At 38.7% G+C, this 25,080-nt stretch overlaps 1 protein-coding gene, 1 long non-coding RNA gene and 1 other non-coding gene across 3 annotated transcripts in view; 1 reads left to right on the top strand and 2 right to left on the bottom strand.

The window, feature by feature from the left end:
- Nucleotides 1-1,441: 1,441 nt before the first annotated feature.
- LOC134473934 (uncharacterized) lies at nt 1,442-22,938 on the bottom strand. The gene is made up of 5 exons (XR_010044437.1): nt 22,763-22,938; nt 3,309-3,415; nt 2,825-2,935; nt 2,496-2,713; nt 1,442-2,320 (listed from the first exon to the last, which is right to left on the bottom strand). It is a non-coding gene; the product is annotated as an uncharacterized LOC134473934 (long non-coding RNA).
- LOC111758342 (U6 spliceosomal RNA) lies at nt 18,241-18,347 on the bottom strand. The gene has a single exon (XR_002792532.1). It is a non-coding gene; the product is annotated as a U6 spliceosomal RNA (small nuclear RNA).
- The window catches only part of Xpr1 (xenotropic and polytropic retrovirus receptor 1), a 183,827-nt gene continuing 180,816 nt past the window's right edge, over nt 22,070-25,080 (top strand). The window contains exon 1 of the mRNA XM_003474894.5: nt 22,070-22,332. Coding sequence (XP_003474942.1) covers nt 22,264-22,332 — 69 coding nt within the window. The 5' untranslated portion in view covers nt 22,070-22,263. The remainder of the gene's footprint in view (nt 22,333-25,080) is intronic.

Genomic DNA, 25,080 nt, shown 5'->3' with positions numbered 1-25,080 from the left:
TTCATTCTGCCATTTTCCTCAAAGTCTGATTTTATATCTTGAAAATATTTTTTCTCACTTTGGTTCTTGCTTTTAATTTTGTTAATGATGTCTTTTGACATATTGAAGTTCTTAATTTCTGTGAAGTTTAATATATCAATATTTGCCTTTAGGGTGTCAATGATTATGCCTTGTTTTAGAAGACTTTCCAACCTCAAAAATATAAAGCTGTGCTATATTTTAATCTGTCACTCCTGTAACTGTTTTTACATTTAGCCTTTTAATCCAGTTGGGGTTTACTTGGGGGCACAATATGAGGTTTGGATTTAACTAAAAATATTTCCCAAATTATAGCTAGCTATTTCTAGTACATTTTCCCAAAGTTATTTGAAATGGCAATCAATGTATGGTAATTTTCTCCCATATTCAATAACTTTTTGTTGTAGATGGTATAAAAATCTATAAAACTGTCATAAGGGTATATCTCTATTCATGTATTAGGGAGTTTTCTATTTGGATATAACTTAATTCCTAAGTAAATCTATTGATTGATACCACAACTAAAAACATGTAGAATTACCACGTGTAGCATCTATTTACTCAACTCATATTTACTCTGCTCAACTAATTCTATTCAAATTATGCCATTGCAATAACAAAATGTAGAATATTGTTTTTGAAGACCCCTAGATGGACCTATATCTGAGGACATGAGTACACGGCAAATTTGTTGAAAAAACTATGCAATTGAAAATATATATGCATTTGTATATACTTTATAAAACACCTAGCAACCACCTCCAATTTAGAAATGTGTAGAATTTAAGAAAAACCAGATTTGAAGAAAATCTTTGTGGAAGTATAAAGCAGAGTCTACATCTATGTAAGTCCATGAAAAGAGTGGAGTCTCTTACCTTACTCTGTATTATACAGAAATTGTTGAGGAACACAAATTTATGTGACTTCTGGTGGATAGTGCTTTCCTAGATTAGGTCATGAAAAGGTTCATCTTTGTTTTGCCTCATCCCTCGGATACATTCACCCCTTTTTTGTTCTCTCAGATGCCCAATTCTAACCTTTTTGCTTAGGGCAGATCTTCATGGGAGTCTGCTATTGGGGTCCTTCTTCAGAGAGTCTATCACGTGAGGTGTGAACTCTGGCCTCATCTAGCTCTCATGCTGATGGAACATTCGCCATCTTGAAAACTGCTGGTTGCAGAAAAGAGATATCTGGAAAATCTCTCATTAGTGATTGAACCTCAACCTGGAAATGATATAGTTTATATCTGCTCACACAACTCCTTGTTTAAAACCAGTCATGCCCAACTGCACAGGGATCAGGGAATACGTGTAAACCTACTGTGAATTCTGGAGGAGAAGAGCTGGAAATATTCTGTGAATAGTCTGAGTGACTGTCACAATAGTCTGAGTTAGAAAAAGACAAATGGAAACAAGGGAAGAAATAACAGAGGCCCACAGGAAATTTTATTATATTTTCAGGTATGAGACAAGCAAGTTGTGATCCAGTACTGTAAAATTAATTCTATATTGGGTTAGGAAAATATAACTTCAGGAAGACATTTCATATGAAGTAAAAGAACAGTCACATTTTCTAAAATGTTTGTGAACCTAAAAGGGTTCTTAGCATCCAAAGAGGCTGAGGCAAGAGGATTACAAGTTTGAGTCCAGCTGGACCACTTAGCCAATTAGAGACCCTGCCTCAAAATACAAAATAAATTTTAAAAAAGAATCAGAGATACAGCTCAGTGCAAAGGCCCTTTGTTCAACCACTAGTACTGAAAGAAAAAAAGCATGTGAATACTATTTTTGCTTATCAGTCACTGATTTACACCTGATGTGAGGAATTTATATAGATCATCCAAATATTAGGTCAGCAAGCCGGAAGGTATTTTGAATGCAGTTGGATATGGCAGAGCTATCTGTTCTTGAATAAGTGCCTGCCCAACCCCCATTCTCTGTAAGCGCTCTTAGTATGTGTGTGTGCACTTCCGTGCGAGAAAAATCAATATCTTCTTGGATGGATGGAAATTGAGCTATGTCAAGCATACACAAATTGTCCTATAGCATCTTCCTGCTAGGAATCTATTATATTGATCAAATTTCCCTAGCAGAGCATCTACAGCAATATACAAAATAACAAGACAGGTGAATGGTAGAAATGCTGGCTTTACATTTTTCAGAAACGTCTCCTTCGCCAAAGAAACAATGCTTGAGACCTCCATGCAGGGCACTGCTGTTCCAAATGAGTGTCACGATCTACTCGCTGGTTCTGGCAAAGGTCACGAACACCATGCTCTTCTGTTTCTGTGGTTCACCTGATCCTTAGAGAGAATGAGAAATGATTTTCTCAGAACGCTCCATCAAACACAGGGTTCCTCCTCTTCGTTCCTTCCTCTCCCTTCCCCCGCCAAAGCAACATTCGCTTTCCCTCCTAGTTAATAGAACCACTGTGTGGGTGGCTATTTGGCTGAAACAGTGTAGCTACAGAAATTTTACCTTTGTATTGTGCACAGGCAGCTTTGATCGTAGTTAATAACTTCTGTTATGATTGTGGTTGTTAAAATGTCAGGATGATGATGGAAAGGAGGAAGAGGGCTCTTTGCAGGCACGTTTGTTCCTGGCTCAGAATGATGATACACAAGCACAAGGGGCTTGGGCTGACACTGTTCCCTGCTGATGAGCCTGCCATTGGCTGCTAAAGAGGAAGAGACATCCTAAAGCAGAGGGGAGGATGGGCGTGTATTTTTAAATAAACTGCCTTGTGATGCAGAAGGCCAGTGAAACATTAGAGATATTGAACCTTAGACACATGGAAAATTACTCACATGCTTTTTTTTTTCCTTCTGTGACTCTAGTAATCCAAAGGAAAATTATTCCGCTTAAATGACTCATCTGAAACACGTTTTTTTCAACTGTATCTTGGGCAAGGAAGAAATCTATTCAGAGAAAACAATTTATTATTTAACATTCTGACAGGTCCACGAAATAGGAGTCAATTGAGTTCAAATAAAGAACTGCTATTTTTAACAACTTCTAGATGTTCCTGGCAGAAGTGAAACCAGACTTTGTTAAAGAAAATAACAGGTTTATGATTTTTTTCTTATGATTTTGTTTAAAATTTGATAATCAAATAATACTTAAAGTAAAAGACAGACACAACAATAGTTATGAAAATATGATGGAAAGGTTAAGGGAAATGAAAAAGAGCAATATGGAAACAAACAGTGTTCTGAAATTAGAAGTAGATGCTCCTCTGTTTTTATTACTTCATTTCAGTCATTGCATAGACTGTTAAAAGCGATTACATACCTTATAATATGCTTTTATTCCCTCTGATCACGGAATTGCAGGGCTGGCTGGGGATGTATCTCAGTGACAGAGTGCCTGCCTAGCATGCACAAGGCCCCTGGTTCAATCTGCAGCACCACAAAAACAGTCAAGTAAAGAAATAAAATAAAAACATTTTATCCTTTAAAGATGAAAAGCTATTACCCTACTGAAATTTTATCATTTAAATTTGAAAAAAATTGGAATTTTTATATATTTACAGTTTCAAACATTCCGTAAATGTTACTTTATTTGGTAAGGGTGCATTATGACCAGAAAAGTAAGCATGCACTGTTATTACTGTTTTACTGAGGCAATGAGAGCTCAGGTCATACAGCAAAACTGTAATAAAATTGAAACACAATTCCTAAGTACTGAATTTATTATGATATAGGTCTCCTTAGACCAAATTTTTGTATAGTACATAGAACCATATTTCTTACCTTTTCCACGTTCATTTTTCTTTTTTCTTTTCCTGACACTGAGTTGAGTCCACAGAAGTCCTTGGAAAATTTTGTTTGTTGTATCAATTTTTTAATCTTTCCTCTGAAGGAGTATCAAATGACTGTTTTGTTTACTTTGTAGTTAAAATGGATGTTATTCTGTACTTTTCAAGGCCCAAAAGGACTAATTGGCCAGAGCATGTCCTATTCCACTTTCTAGAACCTTCCTTTGGCTTATACAGTGGTCAATTATAATAAAAAGAAAGAAATTAATGGGAATGTCCTGGAAATTGAATATAAAAATTTGAGGGGCTGGGGATTTAGCTCAGTGGCATAAGCACCTGCCTTGCAAGCAGGCAGTCATGAGTTCGATCCCTGGTACCGGTAAAAAAAAAAAAAAAACAACAAAGTTTGAGTGAAAATATTATTAACAATCTAATTCCCATACCTGTTATTTATCCTATATTCTGCAGTGTAGTCCTTTTCTATCCCACATGTTTTATGTTTGTTTCATTTTACTAACACATTATAAATAAACTGAATGTAAGACTTCCCATTTCTTTGATAACCCTATATCCAAAATATTTTAATCTTTAGAATCCTCTGGAAGCTTTCTCCATTTAAAAAATTCCATACTCCATTTTTGCTGAAAATTATATATTTATCACCTACTTCCTATGTAGATTTTTATGCTCTATAAATATCCATGTTAATTTATTCATTCATTAATTCCTTCATCTATACATACAGTATAGTTAAGGTATTGTATCACACAGTATTTGCATACTATGCTGTTATTGTTTATTCTACTGGATTTGAACTGCATAAAAGCATACACTGTATGCTTGCAATCTTTTCACCCAGAGTTGTACCTGGTACATCATAATTGTACAATAAGTGTATTTTGACGAATAGCACCTTGTAAAATGCTGTGGACATGACAGGTAATAACTAAATGCTATCTACTGGTAGGACAACACCTTCTGTTTTTATCATTTTTCACATAAAAGATTGAAATATTTGAAAGAATAAGAATACCTTTTAACTGAAGTTTGAAATTACTTTACCATGCAAAATTCTGGTTAGATGAAATGAACAACATATTTTGGAAGTGCCTAAATATTACATGTCCCTGAAGCTATTAAATATTTTATCAGTATGCATAATTGTTTCAGTAGGTTGACCTATAGATGCCATGTTGTCAAGAAACCCTAGATGAAAATCAATATATGATATATTTTAAGTTGTGTAGAATAAACTGAAAATGATGAAAAAAAGAGTGTATAATTATTTCTATTTTCATTTGAAATTCTGGCTCTGGTTAAACCTAGAAGCCTTTTCAAGAGCATGAGAACTGTAATAACATGCCACTAAATGCTTTTGCTTGTTCAGTTTCTCACTTGCAAAGGTAATCCATGCTGTAAAACCTGGAAACCTTTGAAATATGCATCAGGCAGGAGGCTGGTGTGGAGACTGCCTTGAGGTCAGGGCTTTCGGTTCCTTGGTTGCTGAGTCTGGGGTTTCTGCCAAAGGCCACGAAATAGCCCTTCATTAACTGGCTCTTGGCAGCAAATATAATTAAACGCTAGCCAGAGATTAGAATGTTGTAAAAAGGATAGATGTCTCCTGGGGTGTGAAAATAGGACCAAAACGCTGATCCTCTGACAATCACTACTCTTTAGTTGGTGGGCTGTGCTTTTTCAAAAATGGTTTAGAATAAGGCAGCTGTGTAACACTGGCAGTTTCTGACAGAGAGTGCAATCTTTTGTGGTTCTGGCATGCACAGGTTGTAGTGGCTTGATTCCACATGTAGGCAATTCCTCAGTTTTACCAAATTCCTTCCCAGTGAACTCTCACAGCGTGCCAGTGAGGTGAATGTTTGTGCAGGTGGTGATCAACTGTCTTCCCTGGAATTGTCTTCTTCTCTTCCCGAATTTCCCATAGAGGGTCACTCAAAGATGACAAGAAGTTTATGCTCTCTGAAGGTTGAGCTTGCTGTTGCTGCAGCTGCCCAAATATAGCCTCAAAGAAACAATGATTTGAACCTGGCGTGTGATTGCTGTCTCTAGACTCCCTGGCACCACTCAGTTTGGGGATGAAAAAATATACCTGGTAGCATTCAAGTCTTGAATTGTAATGAAGTTAGAGTGTCCAGATGTATCCTTTTAAAAGGATTAAGCCAGCATCCAGGAAGCCTTTTGAGGATAATAAATTATTTACTTTTTCCAAAGAAGATAGGAAATCTTCAATTGTGCTTATAGAGATTAGATTTTTAGATAGGCAGAGCTGTTTTGAGTAGGGAGGAGGGAGCTGTTTGTTTTACGCACAGTACACCACAATAGACCTTTGTTTCCACCTGGGTCATAAGTGCATGTTTCTGATTATGCCAAGTTCCTCTAAATATACCAATTACAGTTTGCAGAAGTCTGCTATAACACATTTAGATTGTGTTGTTAAAGAAAAATTTAAAATCATATTAGGGTAGGCAGGAAGGATTTTGAAATGTTAATATTTGCCTTTGCAAGATTATATATGGCAGGCAAACACTTCCATCACTCAATTCCACCCCACCCCACTTGTTTTTAGCTCACCATCCAAACTGAATCATTTGGTAAAATCTTTCTTCAAATTCTTGACTTTAGTCAAACTAGACTATCTGCTATTTCCTGAACACAATATAAATATTTGAGTTCATGCTATGTGCCAAGCTGGTGTTATGTGTCATAAATAGATAGAATTTCTTCACTGTGACTAGCAATTGTTCACGTTTTTATTCATCCAAGAAATACATAAGGACCTACTATATGTCAGACGTATGTTAAAAACAGAGGGTGAGACTTTCTAAACCCAGCGATACACGGAGAAGTGATCAGAAGGTATAATATGTGGAATCTTCAAATAAGCAGACCCTTTATTCATTGATTTCTTTCCCAAATAATAAATTTTAAATTTATATGTACCCACTTGATTTTTTCCCTAAAACTTCAACTGAGTTGCCACTTTCTTCTCTACAATATTGTCTACTCAATTGTGTACAGAACAAGCTAGTACGAGTGACATCACACTTTTCTTATATTTTTGACACAATTGGGTTTCTCTTAAGTATCCGGGGTCATGTACATCTCAATGCTAAGTAATAAGCTTAAGTTTAGTGTCACAAGAGCAAAAAGAATAAACTTAAATTATGTTACAAAAACAAAACAAAAAATAGAAGAAGTGAGGGTGCGGGTGTGAATAAAGCAAACACACCCCCTAATCTCATGGAATTTACACTCAAGAAGATTAAATAGTAATAAAGAAAGGCTAGGCAGATGGGAGACACAGAGCAAGGAAGTTGATCCTTAAGAAGGGATGGTTGCCCTAAGCCATGAAGAACTTCTAGGGACCAGCCACCAGCCAAACAAAGAGGTAAGATAAACACTGAGGCCAAGGGAAAGGTCTGGGGAAGAGAGAACAAGGTCAGACAATGGCATTGTGGTGCGGACTGCACATCCAGTATTTCTGGTTCAGGTCCCAGATTTTCACTACTTCCCTTGTAAGTGTGGACAAATCTCTCAACATCTGTGCTTCTTATCTTTAAACAAGGAGAGCAGAAGTATTAATCTCACTGTTGTCTTGACAAATGAGTTGCTGTGTGCTCAGTACATAGTAAGCATTATATAAATGTTAATTTTAACAAGAGAGTGAAAGTATTTTGAGTTAACCTGTAGCCTAGAGTGTAGCAGGTGTACAGAGCAGAGTAAGAGATGAGACTAGAAAAACTGATAGAGTGTGAGTTATGGGAGACGTAGGCCAGGGAGTGGTTTTGCAAATCTGTGAAAGATTTTCCTGATGTGTAGAGCAGAAGGAAATCACTGAACATCTTGAAAAGGGACAGAGACACAATCAGGTTCGTATGGGCCAAGCTGTGTACACAGAGACTGAAGTATGTGGATTGGTAAAATATTCAGGGGGGTGGAATTCATCACTTTTGGTTATGGATTAAAAGTGTGAATGAAGAAGAAGGAAGGATAAAGAAAGAATATATGGCCTGGAAAGGAGCCATGGTATGCCTCACATCCAAAAAACAAGGAGAAATCCTGAATAGCTGTGACTATGCATGGGGTTATAGCAATAGTTGAGGGAACTGCCTTCCCAAGAGCTGCTGGGGTAACAGAGAAATAGGGCTGGTTAGTGCTGGTCTAACAAGCCATGATTTGAAATACAGTTTATAGATAAAGGGCGAGAGCACTTACTACGGAAATCAAGGCAAGGCAGAAGACTCAGAGGAGGTTACTTAAATTTTTGTGGCACTTGGCCGCCGGGCTGTGAGGTTTCCTCAGTGGCTCTCTGCAGCTTCTAGCCACAATGGTCATTTGCGCCTCTGAGAGCTCCAGGATCAGGATAATTGGATGGTAATATTATTGACACTATAGTCTCGAACATTTACTAAGGTACCCTAAGTGCTAGGTCCTGTTTTAAAAATTTCAAATACATTATCTTATTTGAATGGTTTTTTGTTTTGTTTTAGTTTGGTTTGGGTTTTCATCTTTTGAGATAGGATCTCACTATTGCAGTCCAGGCCACTCTTGAACTAGCTGTGTAGACCAGGCTACTCCAGAAGTCATGAACCTCTTTCCTCAACCTCCCAAGTGGTAGAGTAAAGTCTTAAAATTGCATGAAGTCTATTCAGTGGCATAGGCACCAAATTCAACTCAACAATTATTAAATCTTAACTGGTTGGCATATTTATTTACATGACTTCATAAGTGATTTCTTTTGCCTCACAAATCTATGGGAAAATAGGATCAAAACAACAGCACTAAAAACCATGTGCCTCTGGTTCCTTCCTATTCACTCTCAACTCTTCTCTTCAAACTGTTTCAGAGTAACAGAGGCAGAATTGTAACAGAATACTGCAACCTGATTGACTTGAAACAACAGCTGGAGTTCTGGCGCTAGAAATCCAGGTGTCAGCAGGGCCATGTTCCTTTTGAAACCTATAGAGGAGGCTCCTTCCAGGCTTATCCCTGGCTTCAAGTGATGGCTGATAATCCTTAGCATCCTTGGTTTGTGGCTGCATCAACCCAGTCTCCGTTGCTGTGTTCTCCTTATATGGCACTTCTCTATTCTTATAAGGACAATAGCAGGACTAGGGCCCACCCTAATGGACTCATCTTACCTTGATTACATTTCCAAATAAAGTCATCCAATTTCCAAAAACTGTCACATTCAGAGATTCTGGGTATTAGATCATCAAAATTTATTTTGAAATTATTTTGTTTTGTTTTGTTAAGTCAAGTTCTCACTGTGTAGTTGGGGCTGGCCTTAAAGTCACAATTTAGCCCCAGGCTGCCCTCTAACTCACAGGGTTTCTCCTGCCTCAGCCTGCCTTCCATTTACTGGGATTGCAAGGATACACCACTACACTCAGCAGGACCTTGAATATTTCTTTATAGGGCCACCGTTTAATTTATAACAACTTTCTTCCAATTAGCTCTGAAAGGCCCAGAAATGTTCCTGAGTGTTCATGAAAAGATATTCTGTTCGCACATGCACTTCCTCTCAATACACTGCTGCAAATTCCTACAAACCTGCAAAGAAGTAGCAGAAAGGCAACACTGTCCTATGGGCCACGGGAGGCATCAAGAATTTCAGAAAAGCACAATTTGATCAGCTTAAAAGATGGGTCTGTTTATAGACAGTAGAGGAGTCAGCAGAGGGTGACCGGCTAGGAGGATCTTAGCACAGATGAAGTAAGAGATGGTGGTGGATGCATTAGAGCCAGGGAGAAGTGAACAGATTCATGAGACAAGTCTCTTTCCGTAGGAGTATGAAAACAAGGTGTTAACAAATATAGTTGCTGAATAATTTGGAAATAATCACTTGCTCTGTACTAGAGTCACGGAGAATCTGTTCCAGTGCTTTTTAAGGATGTGATACTGAGCAGGACCCAAACCCCCAGCTGGCATGCAGAGAGAAAAACTGGTTTTTATTTTAGCACATGCTTTGCCTGGGGCTATGTGGTCCATTTCAGGATTTTAAGAAGTAAGTGGTTTTTTTAAAAAGACTGTCATCAGAATCCACCTTTCAGAGATCTGTAGACAACAAAAGCAGGAAACAATGAATATTTCTCTTAATTAAATAGAATATTTCTCTTAATTAAATAGGCAGTCTCCTGCTTGGTTCCTCCTCCCTCATTCTTTGCCTCTTTTTGGACGTGCAGTAGCAAGAGGCTATAGGTGTTATCTTTGAAATGCACCTGCCCAATGCACACCCAAATCTACACCCCTTCCACACTGACACGCTTCTTTTCATGTAGGCACACCCTTTGCTAATGCCCCAGATCTGACTAACTCTTCCCAGGCTCTCTTCCCCCCTCCTTCTCTAAGTCTTGCCTCTCACGGTGCGGCCAGGAAATGTGTGATGTATTGCACTGTGCATGGGTGGGAAGGACATGCTGGACTTCCCTAACGAGTTTTTCTGATATCATTCTGTCACGCAAAGGAAAGGAATTCCTCAGCTAGGCATGGTGGTGCATGCCTGTAATCGTAGCAAGCTGGAAAGCTGAGGCAGGAGGATTTCAAGTTCCAGCAACCTGGGTAACGCAATGACTGAATGAGACCTTCGTTCAGAAAAGGTTTCAGGGTGGCATCTGGGAAAGTAGTTCAGTGAAGGCTTTGGTTCAATTCCCAGTACAAAGAAAGAAAGAAAGAAAGAAAGAAAGAAAGAAAGAAAGAAAGAAAGAAAGAGGAGAGAGGAGAGAACAAAAAGGACAGAGAAGAGAGGGGAGACGGAGATCTCTTTTCCCTACAGTCCAGATACAAACTCCTTTCCCTCAGCCAGACAAAATGACTTTCTTAACATCCAAGTTAGACTCTTTTAGTAACGTGTGGAATGTCTTGTGAAAGGAAAAAGTCTTACCTCAGAAACCTGTACCCTGATGTCAAGGACGCCAAAGACTTAGAAAAGAAGAATAAGCTTCTGCGTTAACCCTCTCACTTCTCTTAACTTCCAACTTGTTTATTTAAAAAGAAAAATGCATAAATATTGATAATAGTCCTTCTGTCTGGTCCGTGAGATGAGAGTTTTTGTTTGTTTGTTTGTTTGTACTGGGAATCAAACTCAGGGCCTTATACTTGCCAGGCAGGTACTTATACCGCTGAGCTAACTCTCTGGCCCAAAATGAGGCTGTGCGGGTGTGTGTGTTTGTGTGTGTGTGTGTGTGTGTGTGTGTGTGTGTGTGTGTGTGTGTGAATGTGCTTCTTTACATTTTTTTCTGTGCATTTTAAAGTCTCTACTATTAAGGTGTATTGATTGTTAAGGGAAATTTTTCAAAGTTAAAATCAATCTTCCTTGACACTAGGATTTGTACTGGGAATCAAACTTTTTTTTTCTTCTTTTCTCTCTTTCTCCATTCCTATTTTTCTTTCTGTCAGTTGGTCTGTCTGTCTGTGTGTCTGTCTACAACATTGGAGATAGAATCCAGGGTATTGTAGGTAATCTGCCACTAAGATATATTGCCAACTCATTTTTCTTAGACTTTTTAAACTTATGTTTCTTTTTTGATTGGATATACTTTCAATTGAATACCAAGTCAGTTATATAACCTAGTAATATTTTCCAGTCTCACTAGCAAGTTGTTTTTCCATTGGCCTAAGACCCCCACTCCCTGGATGCTTCAGACTATGTACTTTCTAGAGTCTGTCTTTTTTGTTATTTACAGGTCTGTCACTGTTGCTTAAGTTACCAGTTACCCTAAGTGCTGAAGGAAAATCCAGATTCTCATGACATTTTACAAAAAGAGAAGACCTGCATAGGCTCCAAAATTGTCATGCTTATCACTTCTAGAGGAAAAAACTATGCGTTAAAAAACTGAATTACATTACTATGCAGAGTCTACTGCATTTAAGTGCTGTTAAAAGTGAGTAAGAAAGGCATGGCTCCTGTCCCCACGGAGCTTGCTATGATTTAGGAAAGGTTATTTCTCCAACTTTAAAGTGTTGGCAAAAAACACTGATTCTTCTTCTTTGATCAAGACATCTGCGAGGTTAATAAAAGACAAAGCCATGTCAAAGTGAGCTACATAATGGCCTGCAGCAGCTTTTGCAGCCTAAATAAAAAGCAGAAAGTTCTTTTAAATAGCCAAAACAAATAACCCATGATTCCCTAATCATTTTCATTCAATAACAAAATAACTCTGTCTTTTAGTTTTTAATTATTTGCAGGGATGTTTTGTTTGTTTTGTTTTTTGGTAAGGGTTATGTGCAAATAACAGCAAACTCCTACAGCAATTTTAAGCAGGAAATCCAGAATACAGGGCGAATTCATTGGAAGGACTGGAGGAGTAGGCTGCTGCATAAGAAACCAGAAAGGCCCAACGATGACTCCTTGGCTCCAACAGGGATGCTCTTTCCTCTTCTAGTTTAGTCACAGCACCATCTGCATGTCCTAAAAGCTGAGGGCTAAATTATACTGTTCACGTCTCTAACAGTAATAGAAAACTCTAAAGGAAGGGAAAAAGAATAAACAAAGGTAATTCATTACGGTATGCATAGCAAAGAAAGGAAGAAAATTGGGTACCTCATAAAGACCTTAGTTCTGCATCTGGTCCCGTCCATAGTTGGTATTTTCTTTTATAGCCACTTTATATTCCTTTTTATGCTTTCCCAAGACTTAGACTGATCACGATTCTTTTCTTGATAACTCATTTGAGTTTTTTCTTTAGAATTTGAATTCTAAAGAAATTAGGGTTTGAATTCTTGGTGATCTTACAGCTATTGGGCTGGTACACAACCAATTAACTTTTGAGACTGCCACATAATTGGTAGAAAAGGCAAATCTACATCTAGTACAAGTGTCTATTCCAGTGAGAATCACTGGCTGTCTCTCTCTCCTACCTCTATGATGGAAAGAGATCACTCTAATTAACCTGCCATGCTGTATCAGACTGCTCTGCACCCCACTCAAATAAGACATTATATTAGGGACTTAGCATTGGTCTCTGTTGCCAGCTGGTTAAACAATCAACAATTTAAGCAGATCATCTTTGGAACTCCTGCATAGCCTCCATTCCTACCACTTTATTCACAAGCCTCCGGGTGAGGTCCCAGGGTGACTAGCAAAAGGCATTGACTGACAGCCATGAAAAATTATTCTATGTGTCCGATTATTGAAACAATCTTGGCAATTGCCACAAAAATTTCTTAATCCTAACAGCCATTCAGAGCTCTTGGCTACAAGCAGCAGACTTTATTTTAAGTACCTTAAAATAGAAATAGATTTTATTGGGTGGCTCTGGGTGACTTCACAGTATCGGTGGGAAGGCAGGTAAATGAATCTAAGGACACTAAGGAAAGCTCACAGCCAAGAACAGAGCAGTGGCCATGCCAGAGGGAAAGTCAGTCCTTTGACAGTCAATTTTGGACAATGATGTTTTCACTGCTGGACTCTTATATTTGCTTCAGCTTCTGAAAATATGTTGTACTTATTTCTCTGTCATTGGGTGCTTCCATAAGAGGCAGAAATCTTTGGCAGGGGCATCTGTTTGGCTAATGCTGGACCATATGCTTCTTGTTATGGGTTTGGGATAGGGACATACACTTGCTTTAAATCTAGTATGAACTGAGGATCTTGCCTCCCATCAAGACTTAAGAGATGAGGATCCTTCTGTCTAGGAAACAGCTGCAAAGCAGATAGATAAAAACTGACAAATGTCCACTGTACCATCCAGGGCTCAGTCTTCTCATCTATACAATGAAGATAATATCCTTTTAAAATTCTTGTCCTTTGTGGTGATAATTATCATAATATCCTTTTCAGTCTTCTCCTTGCTTTGAGAATTAAACTAAATAAGGTATTTAAAATGAAATATATCTTAGTGATCATTATCATTTCCATTGTTAGCTCAGTGACTTCATCTTCTTGTCCTGAAGCAATTTCTGAAATTCAGAACCTTGGCTCAAACCAACTATAGTATCTTTTCTCAACTCCGGGTAAAATGACTGGTAAAATCATCCCAGATGATTCTACTACAAATTAGCAATTTTCAGCCTCAAGGACTACTCACATACCTCATGCCCAGGTCTTCTCCCATTTCCTCAAGCAAATGGATTGACTTACTTCTTTTAGAAAGGAAAGGAAAGGAAAGGAAGCGTTTACATGTAAACTACTTTTGTTCTCCTCCTGACCATCTGCAAACTCATCACCCACTAACTTTATTTGCCCTAATTATTTCTTCCAGCGCCAAGTCCCAAATGATGTCAGATTTCTCCTCTAGTCTTTTCTGGTGGCTGTACTATCCTGCCTTCCCTGGGCTCCTGGTTGAGCTTCTATCCTTGGATTTTTTTTTTTTTTCTTTCTTTTTCTTTTTTATCGGTACCCGGGATCGAGCTCACGACCACACACTTGGAAGGCAGGCGCTTATGCCGCTGAGCTAAATCCCCAGCCCCGTTCCCTGGCTTTTTCACTTCTATTCATTTCCTGGTTTCTTCCCTGCAGTATCAAATGCTCACTCACTGAATATCACTTTTTCTCACTCATTGGGCAGCATTGATTTTGAGTTATTAAAAAAGAACCCCTGTTGTTTTTGTACATTTGATAAATGTATTTTATAAAGATTAAAAACAATGACAAAAAATTTAAAAGCACAAGGACGTGAAATATCTAATCCAGAGAAAGCCATTCTGGATCATTCTTCTTGATCTTGTCTTACTAGTCAAACACATGTATACTTTATTTATGTGTGGTTTTATACAGAGAAAATTTATGCCTCCTTTTTTCCTGTATGATCTTTTTTCTTTCTATACTTAATCATTCCCATGATAATATATATGTGCTGTTATTTCTCCCATATTAAAAAATTCTATTACATTTTGATCCAAGTATCACTTTATTACCCTCCTCCTCTTCATGGAAACATTTCCTGAAGGAACGACCATTTCTCACTGTATTAACTTCTTCTTGTCAAGCCTCCTTTGCAATTCCTCTTCATCTTCCCAGGAACCTGTCTTCGGAGCTCTTCCCTTCCCTAGCTACACTTACTCCCTAAGTGATCTCATGGAGATCCATGGCTTAATTTTTTTTTTTTTTTTGTACTGGAAATCAAACTAGGGGCCTTGCACTTGCTAGGCAGGTGCTTATGCCTCTGAGCTATATTCCTGGCCCTTTAAATTCATTTTAAAAATCTTTTCTAAATTTTTTTTTTATTCTGTTAATTCATCAAGTTTCTATCTCATCCCAGCCTTTTCTGCTGACCTAAAGACTCCAAATATCTACTGGGCATTTCCCTCTGAATGTCTGATAGGCACCTTCAACATAACACATCCAAATTTAATCTACCAAAAAAATCTTACTTGTTCTATCCTCCAGATATATTTAATTGCGTATCATTTCTCATTACCTTCAACGTTGACCTCGGTAACCACCTCTCTCTTGGATTATTTCAACAGTATCTTTAAAACTTTTCTATGTTGTAAGATGACTTGCCTCCCCTCAAAATGATTTGTTGAAATTCTATCCCCAGTACCTGGGAATGTGATCTTATTTGGAGATAGAGTATTTTCTAATGTAATCGAGTTAGGAACCATTCATACAGGGTTACAGTGAGTCCCCAACCAGTAAGTCTGACGTTCTTGTAAAAAGAGAAAACAGAAAAAGGAGGGAAAATAGTACATGAACACAGACACACACACAGGCAAACCATCATAAGGCAATGGAGGCAGAGACAGAACTATGTAGCATAAATCCAAGAAGCACTAAGTATTTCTAGCAATAATAGAAGTGTAAAGAAGGGCATGGAATGGGTTTTTCACCAGAAACTTTGAGTGAAAGTCTGCTGAAACCTTGAGTTTGCACTTTTCATCTTCAGAATTATGAAAGATAAATTTCCATATTTTAGGACCCAATTTGTGGTAATTTGTTATGGCAGCCCTGTGAAAGGAACACACTCAGCCTCTTTTTTTGCTCCTCTGAAGACTGTTTTCCACGCAACAGAAAAATGTATGATTTATTTGATTGATGATGATACTCTAAAAATCTCCATTTCTTCAAAAAGTTAAAGTAGAAACACTTCATAATTCAGTGATTCCACAGTTAGATCATGATCAAAAGAATTTAAAGCAAGGACTCAAGCAGATATTTGTACATCACTGGTCAAAGTGGCACTATTGATACTAGCCAAAAGGTAGAAACAACTCAAATGTTCATCAATAAACAAATGAATAAACAGTATGCGTGGGATCATATTCAGTTTTAAAAATGTATGAAATTCTGATTCATGTTACAACATGGATTTAAAAAGTGTACTAAATCTAACACAAAAATGTAAATATTGTATGGTGTCACATATGAAGTACTTAGAATAGACAAGTTCATAGAGACAGAAAGTAGAATAGAGATTACCATGGGCTAGTGTGAAGGAAAAACAAAGCATTATTGTTTAATAGGTATAGGGTTTCAGTTTGGGGTGATGAAAATTTCTGGAAATGAACAGTGGTGATGGCTTTACAATACTGTGAATATACTTAGTGTCACTGCACTGTACACTTAAAATGATTGAAATGATAAATTTATGGTATATATATATTTTATCATCACATTTTTAATGTATAGAAGAAAAACAGCAATTATTACTACATGCAGAATCACACCAATAAATGTCTAAAAAACTGAAAATGAAATACTATTTTAAAATCCCCAAAGTCCAAGCTCAGAGTCCAAGTCCTTATTTTACCCTATAAAATCCTAAGCAACACTGTTCCTAACTCTCTGTTTGACCTTCTCACTCTCTCCTTGAAATACTCGTTAGCCACTCTGGCATTCGGGCTGTTTCTCCAACACTTTCAGCACATTCTAGCTTCAGAGCCTTAGCATATGCTTATTCTGCCCACTTCCACCTCCAACTCACATTTGCATAGTTCTCCCCTTTCCTACAGATCTCTGTTTAAAAACCCCCTTGTCAGGCCTTTCCTAACTACCCTCCATCAGATGACATTATATTCTTTCCATTTTCCATGCATGTTATGCCATCTAACCTGTTACAGTTTGCTTACTGTCTATTGTTTCCTCGTGTGACAGCAAGCTCCATGAGGTCAGGAATTTTTCGATTCTGCTAGCTGAATACAGTGATCTGAACAGTGCTTGATGAGTTGTGGTTGCATATTTGTGGATCAAATGAGAGAATATTACAAATACTGTCATACGTGTGCGTGCGTGTGCGTGCGTGTGTGTGTGTGTGTGTGTGTGTGTGTGTGTGTGCTTGAGGCTGAACCCAGGACCTTGCTCATGTTAAGCAGGAACTCTTCTATTGCACTACATGCCTACCTCATAAATGGTCCTTTGTAACTTGAAAAAAGATTTCTTAAAAATATACAAGGCTGGGGGCTGGGGGTTTAGCTCAGTGACATAAGCGCCTGCCTTGCAAGCAGGCCGTGGTGAGTTCGATCCCCGGTACCGATAAAAAGGAAAAACCTCCAAAAAAAAAAAAAAATATATATATATATACAAGGCTGAATGTGGTAGTACACATCTGTAATCCCAGCACTTGGGAGACTGAGCAGGAAGAATTGTCAAGATTTTAAGGCCCGACTGCGTTATGTAAAGAGAATTTATCAATAAAACAAACAGACAAAAATCTAAGACCAAACCAAACCAAAAACTTCCAGAGTGTACTTAATCCAAATCTTATAAAAATAAGAAAGTATTTCTAGAAATCTCAAAATGGAATGATTTAAAGTTTCATTTATAAAATTTTTATGTTAGTTTTCTTGGAAGAATAAGCAGGAATTAGTGACCTTGTGTTGTTGTTCTAAATAATTTTGAACTGTGGAAACTTTTGAGGTGTGATATAGGGCCTTTTGAAAAATATTCAGATAACACATGGTTTTGCATTTTGTAATTTGAAGGAAGTCATGGGCCTCTTCAGTTCATCTACTGTACCCCATTGAGCCTATTAGGCTATCTATCCTATTTTAAAACTGGACTGGGCCTCAGATAACTGTGAATCTGGGCTGTATTTGAATAAGGTCTTTGCTCCTGTGACACCTGTTTATTCAGCTTCAGCAGGAGTTATACCTTAAGATTTGATTTCTCTGCAGGTCAGTTCCTCACATTTCAGCATGATCACTGGTTTTGTTTTGCTTTTTTTTAAGCAACAGTTTGACTTTATATTTATCACACATAATTCTAAGTTTTAAAACAGTTACTTTGTGGTAAGTATAACTGTTCCAAAACTTAGAATTATGTGTGAAAATATGAACTGTTCAAACTCAGCACTTGTGAATTTCTAGATAAATTGCTATGTGATTAACTTCTCCTGGTCCATCCTACAACATATACATAATAAATACAATTTAGGATTTACAAAGATGAAATACTGTTTATTGTTCAGATGTCTGCAACTTCTCATGCTATCAAAGCCATTTTTTAAAAGGGCATTAGTGATCTCACTAACTCCAATATTTGGAAGTCATCTTATGTAACTTTTCTAATATACTTAGCTTATTGATCTCTGTATCTTTTATGTCATGCTTGCGCAGGGGCCATGCTAATCTTCTCTGTATTGTTCGAATTTTAGTATATGTGCTGCCGAAGCGAGCACCTCTGTATCGTTTATGAAACTTTCATCTTTTTATTGCTTTCTTCACTCAACTCTCTGCTAATTGTCTCATCACTGACTCTGGCATATCTCAGTCTGCTTCCTTGATCCATCTTCTTCATTAGGTTCACACCAAGATGTCCCCTTGGCCTCTTTTCCATCCTCTCTATGGTCTCTCCCAGGGCCGGCTTACCAGACTTAATCATCATTTAAATGTGAATGGCTTCGTAGACTTCAGTCTTAATCTCTTTTTTCTAGAGCTTGAAATCTTCGCACCCAACTGGAGCACTCCATATATCAGAGATTCCTAAATACTAATACATTCGGTAAAATACTAAATCTGTTCTCTCCTTGTATTCCTTATCTCCGTTCATGGCAGCAGCATCTTCCCTGGCATCAGAGCTGGTGTTGGATGTCACATCTCCTTCTGTTCATTTCTGTAACTGGCTTGAGTTGTTGCATCAACAGTCATACAACATAATGCTCAAGAGCAAGGACCCTGGCACTCGGTTACTGGGGCTCAAACCTAAGCCTATCATTTGACTGAGAGATCTTATACAAGATGCTTACCCTCTCTTTCTGAATTTTCTCAGCTCTAAAATGAGGATAATAATGGTAGCTATCTTCTAGGGTTCTTGGGAGGATTAAATTTACATTTGCAAATGGGTTACACCAGAGGCCATCCTTGTTAATAAATTGGTGTTAGATTTGTGTCTATTTTGGTTCCTTCTTCATGCAGTGACAAAGGCTTTTGAGGGTCTGTTACTGAATGCTTAACCAGGGGCCAAGCCTCATACTAAATAGTTTATATACTGAGTCTCATTTAATCCTCAAATCTGCACGGGAAGTGTTTTAATTCCCATTTGGCAGACCAGGAAACTGGGGTTTTAAAAACTAATGTACTTTGCCCAAGCCCAACGGCACACAGCTTGTAAATGGCACAGTTGAGATTTTAATGCAGGTCTATTTCTGGGATGAGTACTCAAAGTCAGAAAGCTACACTGTGTGTACTGCTTTCCTAAATCTGAGTCACTTATAGTTTACACTCCTTCAAACATCCCATGCCTATGTTGTTATGAGCAATTCCTTCACAATCTTGTTCCATTTTAATTTCAGTTCCTGTAGGTTCCCTCTGTACGGCCTGGCCTTTGCTTCTTTTCTCTTTACTTTCCTTCTCTCTTGTTTTCCTTTGTTCCTTCAACACTTATTGAAGGTCTTAGTGCCCAGCACTGTGCTAAACTGTAGAGCAATTTGTCTTCATGGAGCTCATGGTCTGACGTAAATTATTGATGACAATACAGAATGGGATGATATGGGAGCCAGACTGGGGAGAAAAGGAGACCAAGCAGGGAAAGTTTCATTAAGGAGACATTTTGCTGCCTCAAAGAATATTCTGTTCAGATAGCTTCTTGTCATTTTAAAAATAATTTTGACATTTTACTTTTTGTCTTTGAGATCCTTTCTCTGTCAGAGTGTTGTCTAAGACTGGATTTCAAAATCTCTGTTATACTATCTTTTACTTTCTGGTCAGCTAGATATTTGTTTCCTTGTATATACCTCAATTATAGCATGTATCATACTCTAGTCTAGCTATTGGTCTACTTGCCTATTTTTATTGGAGTGTTTATTTCCTTCAGGGAAATGACAACAGTCTAATTTTTTTTTTGTCATTGCTGTCTTTTTGAGATAGAATGTCACTATGCAGTTCAGGCTGGTGTTGAGCGCATTTTGTAGCCCAGGTTGGTCCTGAACTTGCAACGATCCTCCTGCTTCAGCCTTCTGAGTGCTGAGATTACAGGTGTGTGCCACCGCACCTTAGCCAGGCAGTCTGATGTATTTTTGAGCTGTCCTTCATTCTCAATGTCATAGTGCTCAAGTGTCATAGTGGAGAAATAGTTGCCTATTCACAAAATAAAGTAAAAGGAGGAGGCCTTTCTGATTCAAACCACAACTATTCCGGTAACCCTTTGTAGTACCAGTCATACTGCCCTGCAGAGAGTAGGTGTTCAATAAATACCATTCAACCATTTGGTGGTTTTCGTCATTGAAATAATGCTAGAAATACAGAGAATTCTTTTTAAATCTACGTGTGTAGATAAGATTTTCATGTCCGTCTGGATGGCAGGGCTCTGGATGGGTCATGTGAAAAATAATCATTGGTTTCAGAGCTAGTGCTGAGCAATTTCGTTTCTTTGGATTGGGCTATGATTCTAGGTTCTTGTGCACAATTAAATCATGGAGGTATTTTGCAGCTGGGTGCAGTATACTATGGTATATGAAAGTTGCTACTAAAATCGCCATTGTAATTCATGTTTGAGTGAAGGCCCAAGAATCATTCTTGTGGCTGGCCCTGGTACTGTCTTCCTAGACATACTACATAGTCATTTCCTCTCGGTGGTTGTGCCCTCTTCCTGATAGTGTAGCCCTTTTTTCCTGACAATGTTTACCTCCAGGAGGGAGAGGTTTTTATGGTGGACAGAAGAATAGCATGCTGAAAGGAGTCCCTCACTCTCCTATTCCTTTTCTTCTTGTTTTTGACCCTGATTTTCTTTTCACACTTAGTTGAGGTCTTTGCACAACAAAAGCCTGAAATATGCATTTTTTTTAATCACACCTCATCGTTTTCCTGAGTAAAAAATTGCAGAATCTGTATTGGCATGAATTAAGGGGAAGAAAAAAGAGAGACATACATGGAGTGGGGAGAAAAAGCCAACATTAGAATGGACCTCTCAAAATACTGTCACAACACTCATCTAATAAACCTTTGGGTTTCATCGAAATTGTGAGAATTAAAGGGTAAAGGCTTAGAATATTGCTTGGGAAGTGGATGAGAGAGTGGTCAATAAATGTTAGTTATATTATCCAGGACTTCTCCATCCAGGGTGGGATCTAGGTTTCTGTCTCAAGTAAAGTTCTCCAGGACAACCACCCTCACATTCATTGTAGTGCTGAGTTCTGTGAGTGAGCTCTTCTCCATGTTTTCCAGAGATAAGTCAGCCTGAATGCTGGGCCCATTTCTGGTCTCACTGAAGGTGGACTTGGTTCTGTACCTCTATGGGATTCTCTCTTCTGGCACTGTTTTGCCTTCTAACTCTCAACTCCAAACTCAAGGAAGCTCAGTCACAATTCCATTTGGTATCCTCAGTATTGGTTTGAATCCAGGTGTTGCTATTGGCTTTTTTGTTAGTCCCAAGTCTGGACAATTGTATTGACATTCAGAGGCAGCAGGCAGTTTTGGCACTGACATCTTTAACTAAATTCAACAAGCATTTATGGAGCACCTGGAGTATGCAATTCCTCTGCATACATTTACTCTCCTCTATGGAGAGTAATTCCTCTGCATACATTTGGTCCAAAACTATTTAACTACTCATTTTGGATTAATATCAATCGATCTTTAATGAGTTTCACGAGGAATAAAATAAAAAAACACATTTTCACAGTTCTGTTCAAATACAAACGTCTTGTGTGGATTACTGTTGCTCCAGTATTAATATTAATTACAATAACAACACTGCTGCTACTCCGGCAGGCGGTTGAGAGCAGCTGCAAGCCAACTGGAGCTAGACGGAAGAGGTCAGGGGAGGCGCCTCCAGCACGTCCGGCCCTGAAGGGGCGGAGAACGAAGGAAGGCAATCAAGCACCGCCCTCTACTCTGCCCCCTTTCGTTGGTACGGCGTAGGCGGTTACCATGGCGATGACGTCTAGAGGGCGGGGAGGGGCGGGGCTATGGAGAGGAGGAGGAAGATGGCGGGAGGGCCGCTCTAAGGAGACCTCGGCGGCGGCGGAGGAGGAGAGAAGTGCAGCGCCGCGCCGGGGCCCATGTGGGGAGGAGTCGGAGTCGCTGTTGCCGCCGCCGCCGCCGCCGCCGCCGCCTGTAACTGCTGGACCCGGGTGGGAGTGAAGGGGAAACGGCAGGATGAAGTTCGCTGAGCACCTCTCCGCGCACATCACTCCCGAGTGGAGGAAGCAGTACATCCAGTATGAGGTACCGGCGCTGGCCAGGGTGTGGGAGGACTCAGAGGGGCCACCTTCTCGCCAGTCTTGACTTCTGTCGTTGCCTGTGGCTCCTGCTGTCTCCTCGCGGACTTTGACCCACTGCCGCGGGGAGCCACTGCGGCATCCCCGCCGCGGCCGCCCCCCAGCGGCCCCGCTGTCCTTCCCCTCCCCCGCAGCCCGCGGCTGCAGGGGTAACGGATATGCGGGCGGCGGCGGGAGGAAGGGCACAACCCGGCCGGGCTGGGCCGGGGCATGGTGGTGGGGAACTGGCTGCAGGTGGGGGAGTCGCGGTGCGAGGTCAGCCCCGGGCTGCCGCGGTTCCCCGCTAACCCCATCCTCCCCACTCACTCCAACCTCTCCTCCCCACCCTGGATGTCGCGCCCCCTTGCCAAGGTTAGGTCTTGTTTCTTTTTGCTCACCTCTCAGCACGAATTCCGGTCTTCCAAGATAAGCCCGTCCAGTGATTTCCTTCATTCCACAGAGCCTTTGGGCTTTTTCCCCACTCGCTCACTGTTGACAAAGGCTTTGTAACAGGATTGAAACTTGATCGAAATGTATGTCACACATGCAGTGGTTATAGTTTACGAACGTACTGTAATCAGCGATCCTGTTTTGATAAGACTGAGTGACTCGTCTTTTTAGTGATTGCATGAAGTGTACAGAGTAATCACGTTGGTTTTGACTCCACAGTTGTTTTAGAATAGAGAAAAGAAAATTATTTAAAATTTCTGGATTTCTGCCAAGATTGTGTTAGCTAAGGGTAAAATTATTATATTGTAAGCACTTACCCGAGCTTTACAGAGATGTGGTCCCGCTTCCCAGTTTTTGTAATAACGTCTATTGGAGGGTATTTTTTATAGTGATATGTAACCTTACCTCAATATAGGCAGAAATAAAGATAATGAGACTAGAAGGTAAAATACTTGAAGGACTTTAACCGTTGCAATAGGTAATTCTCAATAGCTAGCAATTCAACTCTGAAATAGAGAAAGATTACTTAATCTGTATCCTCCAGGAATTGACACCCAGGAACAAAGAGTATAAAATCAATGTGGACACACATACAATAGCTAGACTTTATAAGCCAAACTATTTTAGTTGTCTATTTAATTTTTCATAAGTTTACAGGTAGGCTGTTTAGGCAATAGCACAAAGTTCATTTATTTATATAGCCATTGTAATAATTGAAGAAGCTTGGGAAAGGGATGTAGGTAGGTTAAGCAGAATCTCGCAGATTGTTAAATTAACTTGTAAAATACAAAATTTGATTATTGTCAGAAATGAATGGCCTACAATTGTTAATGCTTTCTTATTACTTAATTTTTTTGTTTTGTTTTGAGGGCATGATTTGTAAGAAAAGGAGCATTTCCGCTTGTAGAGTTGATTTATTGTTTCTAATAACGTTGTGTCAGTTTTAAAATCTTGGCCAGAGTCCAGATGATGGATTTTATTGAAAGGCGGGTATTGGTCTTTCATCTTTCTAGTAGTAATTTTCAGCACCACTGCCAGTTCTTCATAGAGGCACAAGACAGGAGCATGCTGGAGCACATCTTATTCTTGTTACATAGTGTTGAATGCTTGATTTGGGGAGAAGTAACAGTGGCTGGATGCATGCTATAATTCATTTTAAGTATTTCAACACTTGACTGCTTTATAGAATTAATTTGGAATGTCTGGAATTGGAAGGGGAAACATAAGATTAGTTAGAAAATGCAGTCAACTTGATTTGTAATGTCAGCTTTGTGACTTGAGTAACTACAGTGACTCTCTAGACACATAGTCCATTTCTTTTTAAATGGTTCCTCTAGGTTGATCACAGAATTTCTGTGCTTTTATTCGAGTGTATTATCTTTCTTTGGCCAATTATAATTTTTTGAGAAATTCATTTATTGTGGAAAATTAAAATTTGATTCTGAAGAGTCCCTACAATGTGAGTCCTGTCTGGATAGTTACTAGTAGGCAAAATTAAATAAGGGGCATTTCTCTTTGTAAGTTAGAATCATTAAGGAAATTTTTAGGCTTGCAATTTTTGTGTTGTATATTGTTTCTAAAAAGTTACTATTTCTTTAAAAATAATAAAGAGATATGAATAAGAGTCTTTGGGGTTCAGAGTGTTGGCAGCTTAAAAACTTGGGATAGGACATCCATAAAAAATGTGTTGCCTTTGTTAGAGTAAAAGACCTCATAATGCAGTAATATATACCTTCCCATGTATGAAGATAATGGTGTTTTTCAAGCACTGGAGGTAAAATTTTAGTGTGTTACACTTGATTTCTAGCATAGGGTGTTTTCTAGTGGTGTGAACTATATGAACTGTCCAGCTTCTTCGCTTTTTATGTCAGTTTGCTGTATTAAATAGTATTTGGATAAGCAGAGCTTTAGATTGGAGCTGAAAGCTTTGGTTACATCTATATTTGTATGAATGAGATATTTAATTGTATATAATACTATATAGTCATGATTAACATGGAAAAATGCTAGTTCTTATGTATGTTACCCATGAGACCATGGGGACAATGTTTTTGCCTTTCCGGAACTCTTTTCTATAAAAAGTGAATATAGATGTATCACAGCTTGCCGTATTTCATTCCAGCTTATGAGTTTTTGATTTAACCTGTAGTGACTTTTATTTCTTGGACTGTTAATGTTAATGGTAGTAGCCCATTAATGTTCTTAAAATTTATATTAGTGTTTTTAAATATAGAAATAAGCTGGAGAGTGCATGAATTCAGTCTTT

The sequence above is a fragment of the Cavia porcellus genome, unplaced genomic scaffold, assembly GCF_034190915.1.
Source record: "Cavia porcellus strain 051 isolate PalLab524CR breed Dunkin Hartley unplaced genomic scaffold, mCavPor4.1 scaffold_29, whole genome shotgun sequence".
NCBI classification, from domain to species: domain Eukaryota; kingdom Metazoa; phylum Chordata; class Mammalia; order Rodentia; family Caviidae; genus Cavia; species Cavia porcellus.
Note: the sequence above shows the minus strand (reverse complement) of the source record. Positions and strands in the feature narration are given on the sequence as shown.